The following is a 9,346-nucleotide window of genomic DNA, read 5'->3' on the forward strand; positions in this document are numbered from 1 at the left end:
CTGACTAAATCTTGTGGTTTAAACCAGGCTGAGCTGCTCGGGCAGCTGAGGAATGGTGCTTGGGGAACAGGGGCTGCATCCAGCTGCTGGAACTGCTCCTTCTGTAGATGTGCACATCCATTCTGTGGGTCCAGTTGTCTGTACCTGGCTGTCCATCCAGATTCTGTGACTCCAGAAGTGCAGACCTTGGGTGGGAATGAGGACGTGCTGTTGCTCCTCACTGTTACTCAACAATTTCTGCCCTGTTGCTCCATGATTTGGGATATAATCCTGCCACACGCTTCCTTCTGACACCCTAACCTAGCAGGTTGAGTGCTGGGGGAACAGCTTTTGGCTGTGTTTGTTCAGTTCCTCCACTGACTGGGGTGTCAGGATGGCTTCTGACTTTGTGTTTGATCCTGTAGGTACGTGGGGAACCTGTCAAGAGATGTGACTGAAGCTCTGATCCTCCAGCTGTTCAGCCAGATCGGACCCTGCAAAAACTGCAAAATGATCATGGATGTAAGAGCCTCCAGCTGATGATTTCTGTGTTTCTCATGATGAGTGGCTTTGGGCCGTGCCTGGGTGTTCCAGAATTCCACTGGACACACGACATGGCCACGTTAAAGGGATGGGGTAAAGCTGGAGATCACTGCCCTGTATTTTGGGTATCATTTCTGTGTCTGACATCAAATTTAAGGACGGATGGATATCGTGGGAGGGAGTGAACAGGTTAATATTTAAAAGCCACGTAGATGTGGTGCTGAGGGACGTGGTTTAGTGGTGGGCTTGGCAGTGCTGGGTTAACAGCTGGACTTGAGGATCTCTTTTCCAAGCTAATGATTCTATGTGGCTGGTGTAGATGAGATTTGGAAAGTTCTTTGCCATCTTTTACCTTCCTAAAGCAGAACTGAAACCTGGAGCGTTGGCCCATGGCCTGTCCATTTTGAGCCATTGAGATGGAAGGAATAAGGAGCTGAGCAGAGCAGCGAGGGCACAGTTTGGGAAGGTTTTGTGTGGCTGATCCTCTGTCTCTTTTTTTCTCAGACAGCTGGAAACGACCCCTATTGTTTTGTGGAGTTCTACGAGCACCGGCACGCGGCCGCAGCGCTGGCTGCCATGAATGGCAGGAAGATAATGGGTAAGGTAAGCTGTCCTGTCTACAGGGTGAGTTGGAGCTGGAAAACAGGCTGCCCAACAGGCTGTCCTGGGTGCCAGGGGGGAAATATTCCCAGGAGGAATATCACCCGGGGCGAAGGGTTCAGTTTGGACAGAGGTCTTGCTGGGCCACCACCAAGAGGAGCTGTTCAGACCGTCGTAGGAGGGCTGTGGGGGCAGGTGGGGTGTAGAGCTGGGAGGGCTCAGAGGCTGGAATGGGTGTTTTAACACTGCCCACCTTGTCAGGGGAACATCCTTCACTTCCTCCCTGCAAAAAAACCCACCCAGCCAAATCAAATCCCCAGGCTAGGCCTGTTTCCCATCTTTACTCTTAACCAGCAAAGGGAAGAAGGAACCCTCTCCTGAGAAATGTGTCTGAAACTTGAGCTTTCACCCCAAACTTGCACATGTGGTGCCACTGTAGGGTGAGAGTGAAGCACTGGAGGTTTCTGAGCTTAGCTGGGGAGCTGCTTAACCTAACGTGAGCGACTGACATTTGCAGGAGGTCAAAGTGAACTGGGCGACGACCCCCAGCAGCCAGAAGAAAGACACCAGCAGTAAGTGTTGCTTATGCTTCGAGTACACATTTGATTTGCACGAGGAGTTTTTCAATCTGAGCAGGAAGAACCATGCAGTTCCATGCAGTAATATTTTGGTCGTAATCCTAAGAGATTGTTTCATGTGTGTGTGTGAATAAACTCAAGAACAAATCTAATCTTTGTCATCAGGCAGTACCGTTGCCAACACACAGCGTTCACAAGGTAATTGTGTCTTCTTAAACAGAAAATGAGATCTCTCAAGGGTGAGGAGAAGCTCTGCATGGGGTTTTTGTTTGTTAGGAATCTACTTTTCGTGGGAACGCTTCCTTTCTGTTTCCTTGGAGCAGCAGAGAGGGATCTGGTGTCCACTGTTCAGCTCTGATGCTGATCAGCTCTTTGGCATGAGCACAACTGTTAAAACCCCAAGGCCCTCATCCCCTGCTGTCAAGGGGGAACAGTTGGCTCCCTGGCTGGCTGCAGCATGTGCTCCTGCAGACAGACTCCCTGGGGGGCTCAGGACGTTCCCAAAACAGGGCTCCATTGCTCCCTCCTCACAGCAAGTCTGTGGATTGCTGCTCTTCTTGGCAAGCTTGGAATAGTTCTGCGAGCCACTGGGGCTGAACTGCATCAGACTTGAGGGTTTTGCACCTAAAAAAGTCTTTATGTTGCTGGGATGATGTCTGATGTGTTGTGTGATTGTAATGGAAAACTCCTTAGATACAGCACTTTGGTTTCTCCTTGGTGCCTGTGTTTCCTAGCTCTGGTGTAAGCCAAAGGGGTTTCTGTTGGTCTGCTGCCTTCAGTCTTAGTCCCCTTGCACACAGATTCACAGATGTTGAATTCACACGGTGTATTGACTGGGCAGCCCAAACTTTGGGCTTTTGAGAGCTGAAATGCTTTAAGTTTAAACTCCTGCAATGCAAAGTATCCTTTGGATTTGTTCTTCACGACCTGTGGTGGTGACCCAGCCACGCTGGCTGAGCTCAGAACCTGTCCTGCTCCAGAGCAAACGTTTCCCTGCACTTCTTGAAAGCACTGGAGGCCATCAAATTTGGAATGACTCCTCACCTGCTGTGTTGAGCTTAGCCCTGGGGTACAGAGAGAAAGGTTTTCCTGTAACCTTGGCACATTAAGGAAACTGTTAGAGAGTTTGTACGGTAGATGCTGACTGGCCTTAAAAGCAGTTTGTAAAATACAAAATGTAAATGGTGTGTGTCACTGCAGTGTCCTTAAAATCACTGATTTTGGGGCACTGCCAAGCAAAGGACCTGCTGGGAACAGCTCTCTGTCTCAGTGAACTCTACAGGTTTTAACACTAGCTGGAAAGTTGGTTTCTGTGAGAGTGCTGGGTTCTGTGCACGCCTCTGCAGGGGTCACCTTCAGCCACTAAGATCCTTTCTTCTCTTTTTTTTTCCCCAAAAGACCATTTCCATGTCTTTGTTGGAGACCTCAGCCCAGAAATCACAACTGAAGATATAAAAGCAGCTTTCGCCCCGTTCGGCAGAATATCGTAAGTCATTTCTTAGGGCAAATAAAGATCTCTCTCCTAAATTCAGGCACCTTATGTTTCAGCAAGTAAAAAACAGGAGTTGTCAGGAGTACACAGTGATCTGTTCGTGCAGCAACTCGGAGTCCAAACACTGGGGCACCAGGCAGGGACCTGTGGCCCTGATCCTTGATAGACTTTAGGTCTGCTTGCCTAGAACCTCGCTTCAGTTTGACCCTCCCTGCCTCGGCTGGCAAAGCACTGCTGGAAAAAACTCCCTCCTAAACCCAGGGTCTGTGCTCCCTTGCCCCCCTCACAGCTGTCAGATCACCAGCCCACTGTGCAGCTTGTGGTCCTTTGAGCCCATTCTTGGCAAGGTCTGGATTTTTTTGTCAGCTTTGCTGTGCCAGCCACCAGTAGCCGATGGCTTTGTGCAGTTAAATTCCCCTTTTCCCACAAAATGAACTTTTTTTAGCACAAGACTCTCTGGGGCAGTGTTAAGCCCTTGAGTCCAAGGGCTTGGCCAAAGCCACAGGGCATCTTGGGCAGGGAGTTGCCCTTATCCCCGTGGTGCAGAGTGATGATGTCACACTGATGTCACCCCTGCCAGCGTGTTGTATTCAGGGTGTAGCAGAGTAAGGAGCAGTTCATTCATTCCATCCTCCAAATGTAAACCATTAATTTTCCTTGTAGTGTTGTCTGTACTGGACATTGAAGTTTCTTGATGGTGATGTAAGAGAACATAGAATGCTTTGGAGTGTTGGGTAGTGAAGCATTTAATTGAAGTAAGTTTGTTTTTTGTTGTTTTGGTTTTTTTCCCCCCCCCCTTCAGAGCTCAGTGTGTTACTCTTTATATGCCAGCTTGATTTCCTCTTGTGATAAGGTTTAAAAACAAAGATGTGATCTGAATGTAACTTGCTTCAGACAACAGCAACGCTTGACTGCACCTTTTGCCACCCAGGAATTGCTGAGGGTCAGGCTCTGAAGGAGAGTCCCCTTATCCCCTGGCCAGGCGTGGTCTGGATGGAAGGGCTGAGGAGCTCTAAAGCTGGAGCAGTGTGGAAGGGAGGCAGTGGCAGGATGCTGCTTTGGTGGCACTGTGAGGGGGCTGGGACAGAGAGGGTCTCCTCCCTGCCTCAGCAACGGGGTCTTGAGCTGACAGGTCCACGGACGCTCGCCTTGAAACCCCCAAACCCCTCCTGAACCTGAAGCAAAAAGTCCAAATGGCAGCTGGGAGAGAGTGTAAAAGGGCAGCAAACCCCATGGGCTGTACTCCTGCCCCGGGCCTGCTGTCCCCTCTTTGCTAGAAGAGCTCCTGGGTGCTCTACATGGTGGTGGTGACAGGGAAGGGGGAGCGGTGGCTGCTCTTGGGGCACCCAGCCCTGGAGCTGTCCCGTGGAAAACCCATAGTTTGCCCTGCTCAAACTGACCCTCCAGACTGAAACCTCCCACAAAAGGTAGCAGAGAAAGAATCGTCCCTGTAATGAACTCTGGTTCCAAAACTGAGGGGTTAAATACAGCCAAAGGGACCTCGATTGTTCTGTTTAAATTCACCCTGGAAAAATTAACTGTTACTGCCCCTGAAGTAGTTGAATAAAGTGACTTGACTTTACCTGTTCTTCCTCAGCGACTAGTTGCTGGAAATGGGGTGCTAGTGGAATATTTCCTGATTGATTCATTTCTTTTTTTTAACATTATCTGTGTTGGTGCTAAACTGAGATGATTTTTTTTTCCCCATAATGACACCGAGGTTGAAGTGCATGATTAGCGCGTAAGAAATTTTGGTAACTCTTTGCTTTTGGGGTTTTTTTAATCACTGTAAAAGCACACTTTGATTGTGGTTTCCTTTGATGCTTGCTGTACGCATGTTTTCACTTGTTCTCAAGTCTTTATTTTCAAAGTTTTCGGTTGAGGGTAAGTAGAGATGAGTTTTTCCCCCCCACCCCTTCCCTCTCTAGGCTTTTCAGAGCAAACCGCTCTGAGCTTCCCAAAGTGGCTCTTCTCAGGCAATTTGTAAGGTACAGCCCAATTCTGACCTAACCCAGGAAGAGGGGAAGAAGAAAAGGGGAAGGGGAGGGGGTCTCCCAAAATGGAAAGCAATAACATCTCTGCTGTAGCTTCAGGAGAGGATAATCCTGGGGGCTTATGGTGACGGTGTCAGTGCTGGGGGTAAGGTGTGCCAGAATCCAGCTCGTGGTGCAGCATTTGCTGTAAGGCTTCCAAAAGAGTTTCCCAAACCTTCTCTTCGTTGTGATTTCTCTTGCCAGTCTGCAAATGCTAAATGTTGTGCCCCACGTTAACATCAGTTTCTCTGAACCCCGTTCCAGAGCCTGAAGTGACATTGCATGACTTCCTCGACTGGTTTTCTGTTGTCCCTGTCCTGTTGACACCTGTCCGTGCAGGGGAGGAGAGGGTGGCCCATAGCAAGAGCATCTCAATCCTCAGCTGACGTACCCAAATTGCCTGAGAAAGCACTAGAATGGTGGTCCACGAGTGGGGGTTAGCTCTGGTAGCTGGGTTCTCTCTGTCACTCAATCTCAAATAATAGGGCTCTGGTTATTTTGCAGAGTGTCTCTGAAGAATGGACAGAATTGCCCTGGCTAACTACAAGCTACAGTTCACAGTGGACAAACGTTGTAGTTTTCTTATTTACTTTTCTAAATTTTTTTTTTTTTTAATTATTATTTATTGTTCTTTTTTTTTTTTAATATCTCCTAGTCCCCAACTCTGTCCTGTATGATTGCTGTTGTACAAATGCACTTGAAATGCTGTGTGATGTGTCGTTTTTAAGACGTGAATGTTTTTACTTTTGTCAATAATTTCTGAAAATGTCAATCTCTCAAAATTTACAGCTGCCCACAGTCCAAAAAGGGGGTAACGAATTGACCTGAGAAAATTAAAGAATTCAGTTAACAGGCGACGTATGCCTTTTAATTCCTATCTTTTTTTTTTCATTATTTTTTTTTTTTCTTTCTATTTAATACTTTGAATGAGTAGGTAGAATGTGTTGGCAAATAGTGAATTTTTAAAGTTTGCATGGTGAAAGAGAGCCCTTGAGCTAACGTTAGTCAGCCTCGTGCCATAAGCAATTCCTTTGAGCAGCTGCTCTGACCATGCTTTTGTGTCTTAACCGTCTGTCTAAGCGGGAGCCAACTGTCTTAATTTGTTAGAGAAGCTCTTGATTTGCATGTTTACACAGTTACGTTTTAATTTTGCTACTACCTTGCAAAGCCTTTAGTAAAGTTCTGTTTAGAAAAGAAGCCTTTTGCTTTGACTGTGTTGCTGGTGCAATAAACAGCTGCCGTTAGTAGAGGTGGAGGATGAAAATAAAGCTGTACGTGTGACTCGAGTTGTCGTTGTGGCACCCCTGCTCCTCTGAAGGCACTGAGCTGCCTCTCGTTTCTGCTTTCTAGAGATGCCCGTGTGGTTAAGGACATGACAACAGGGAAATCCAAAGGCTACGGCTTCGTTTCCTTCTTCAATAAATGGGTAAGTGGAGCCTTGGGCCAGCACGGCCTCCCTGCAAAGCAGGCAGTGGGTTCCAGCAGCCACTGCAGGGAAGGACTCCACTCAGTCCTGATCTCTCTCTGGCTTTGCTTTCCCCTCCTGCTTTCCTCTCTGTTTGCTTGGATGCTCTGCTGGGGCTGTAGTGCTCCTAAAACTCACCAGTGTCACAGCGAGTGACATCCAAGGGAGGTTCAGACGTGACTCTGGTGTGTGTAGAGGGCCAGAGAGGTGCTGGGTGACAAGTGCCCCTCATCCTGCCCAAGGCTGCTGCTTTTGGGGGTGTGGGGGTGTCACTCTGGTCACTCTGTCACTGATGGTGGGGGCTCCTTCTCCTGGGCAGGACGCAGAGAACGCCATTCAGCAGATGGGTGGGCAGTGGCTCGGCGGACGGCAGATCAGAACCAACTGGGCAACGAGGAAACCTCCAGCTCCAAAGAGCACGTATGAATGTAGGTTCTCAGCTGGGTGCATCTCTGCAAACCTCCTGCCTCACCCGTGAGGAGGAGGAGGAGGAGGGGGAAAGGGCAAGTGCAGGGCTGTGGGAAGTGGGTGATGAAGCAAAGTGGGTACAAAGGGTTTCAAGCCTGAGTGAAGCAGCTTCCTCAGCTACTGTGTTGGTGTTACCACTGCTGGGGGAATTGATTTGGCTTCTGTATGCTCAGGTTGGAAGTTTATTTTCCCTCTAGAGAGCCAGGATAACTCCAGCTTTTTTAGGCTTGTTTCTGGGGCTTTTTGTTGGGATACAAAGCAGGACATGGGAGATGGTTTATATTCATAGAATCACAGACTGTTTCAGACTGGAAAGCACCTTTCAAGGTCATCTAGTCCAGCTCCCCTGCACTGAGCAGGGACATCTACAACCAGAGCAGGGTGCTCAGAGCTTGGTCCAACCTCACCTGGGATGGTTCCAGGGATGGGGCAGTGACCACCTCTCTGGGCAGCCTGGGCCAGGGGCTCACCACCCTCAGTGTCAAAAATTCCTTGCTTTTCTGTAATCTGAAATCTCCCTCTTTTACTTTCAAACCATCCCCCTTTGTCCTGTCCCAGCTCCAAAGTCTGTCCCCAGCTTTCTGACAGGCCCCCTGTAAGTACCGACAGGCTTCAGATGGGGTATATTGGACCCACTCAATATGTGTTTGGGTTAGTGCTTGACCTCTTGTGCCAGCTGGCGTTAGCATTCCTCTGTAACACGTGTCTTATCCACTGAAAAACTGTCCAATCTCTTGAAGCAAACACCAAACAACTCTCTTACGATGACGTGATCAATCAGTCCAGCCCCAGCAACTGCACGGTGTACTGTGGAGGGGTGACTTCAGGGCTGACAGGTACCGTGGCCTCACCTCAAACCAACATCGCCTCAAATCTCTCTGAATTGTCACCTGGGCACCTCATTCTGTGGCTCTGTGTGTTCCTGTTTCAGAGCAGCTCATGCGACAGACCTTCTCTCCCTTCGGGCAGATCCTGGAGATCCGAGTCTTCCCAGACAAGGGCTACTCCTTCGTACGGTAGGGGTTCTGCCTCCTGCCCAGGGGCACAGCCAGGCAGCTCTGGGACCTCTCCAGAGCAGGAGACTCCACAGCCTCTCTGGGCCGCTGCTCCAGGCTCCACCCTCACCCCAAAGAAGTTTCTCCTCCTGCTCAGGTGGCACCTCCTGGGTTCCAGTTGGTGCCCGTTGCTCCTTGTCCTGTGGCTGGGCCCCACAGAGCAGAGTCTGGCCCCCGCCTCTTGCCCCCCGGGGCCCTTTAGCTCTTGCTCAGCACTGCTCAGATCCCCTCTGAGGCTTCTCCTCTCCAGCTGCACAGCCCCAGGGCTCTCAGCCGGGCCTGGCGCAGAGATGCTCCAGCCCCTCAGCAGCTCCACAGCCTCCCCTGGACTCTCTCCAGCAGCTCCTGGTCTCTCTGCAACTGGGGAGCCCAGAACTGGCCCCAGTGCTCCTGAGGTGGCCTCACTGGGGCAGAGCAGAGGGGGAGGAGAACCACCCTCAACCTGCTGGCCACACTCTTCTCCATGCCCCCCAGGACACCTTCTTGGCCACAAGGGCCCGTTGCTGGCTCAAATAACAAAAAATAATTGGAAATGGAATTGCAAATCTTGCTGCAAAATATTCCACTTTGTTCAAGCAGAGATAGGACACCGAGACAAGGTGGCTGCGCACCGTGGGGGTGACAGGAGGGTGTTGTAACAGCACCCAGCTCAGTGCTGAGCTGGTTGGGGGTCTCTCAGGGTGACTTCTGGCTGTTGGTCCCCAGGTGAGTTGTTGACACCACCCCTGTTTGAACAGGTTCAGTTCCCACGAGAGCGCCGCACACGCCATCGTGTCTGTCAACGGGACCACTATTGAGGGGCACGTGGTGAAGTGCTACTGGGGCAAGGAGACACCAGACATGATCAGTCCTGTCCAGCAGGTCAGAGCTTCTCCTCTGCTCATTAGTCTTCCCTACAAACCTGGCAAGGGGTGTAAAATCTGTGTGTGACAGTGCAGAGGCCTCGTGTAGCACGTCAGCTGCACTACAGCTTATGGCCCAGAATCATGGAAGTGTTTAGGTTGGAAGAGATCTTTAAGATCATGGAGTCCAACTACCCCCCAGCATGGCCAGGTCCCCACTGCCCCGTGTCCCTCACACCACATCTCCACGGCTTGGGAACCCCTCCAGGGGTGGGGACTCCACCACTGCCC

At 50.2% G+C, this 9,346-nt stretch overlaps 1 protein-coding gene across 1 annotated transcript in view; it reads left to right on the forward strand.

The window, feature by feature from the left end:
- Nucleotides 1-404: 404 nt before the first annotated feature.
- TIA1 (TIA1 cytotoxic granule-associated RNA binding protein) overlaps nucleotides 405-9,346 on the forward strand; it is a gene marked incomplete at both ends in the record, with an annotated part of 9,726 nt that continues 784 nt past the window's right edge. Inside the window, 10 exons of the mRNA XM_008939833.1 lie at nucleotides 405-501; nucleotides 1,027-1,125; nucleotides 1,640-1,694; nucleotides 1,866-1,898; nucleotides 3,099-3,186; nucleotides 6,576-6,651; nucleotides 7,010-7,118; nucleotides 7,899-7,994; nucleotides 8,090-8,174; nucleotides 8,951-9,075. Coding sequence (XP_008938081.1) covers nucleotides 405-501; nucleotides 1,027-1,125; nucleotides 1,640-1,694; nucleotides 1,866-1,898; nucleotides 3,099-3,186; nucleotides 6,576-6,651; nucleotides 7,010-7,118; nucleotides 7,899-7,994; nucleotides 8,090-8,174; nucleotides 8,951-9,075 — 863 coding nt within the window. The remainder of the gene's footprint in view (nucleotides 502-1,026; nucleotides 1,126-1,639; nucleotides 1,695-1,865; nucleotides 1,899-3,098; nucleotides 3,187-6,575; nucleotides 6,652-7,009; nucleotides 7,119-7,898; nucleotides 7,995-8,089; nucleotides 8,175-8,950; nucleotides 9,076-9,346) is intronic.

The sequence above is a fragment of the Merops nubicus genome, unplaced genomic scaffold (genome assembly GCF_000691845.1).
Source record: "Merops nubicus isolate BGI_N331 unplaced genomic scaffold, ASM69184v1 scaffold42664, whole genome shotgun sequence".
NCBI classification, from domain to species: domain Eukaryota; kingdom Metazoa; phylum Chordata; class Aves; order Coraciiformes; family Meropidae; genus Merops; species Merops nubicus.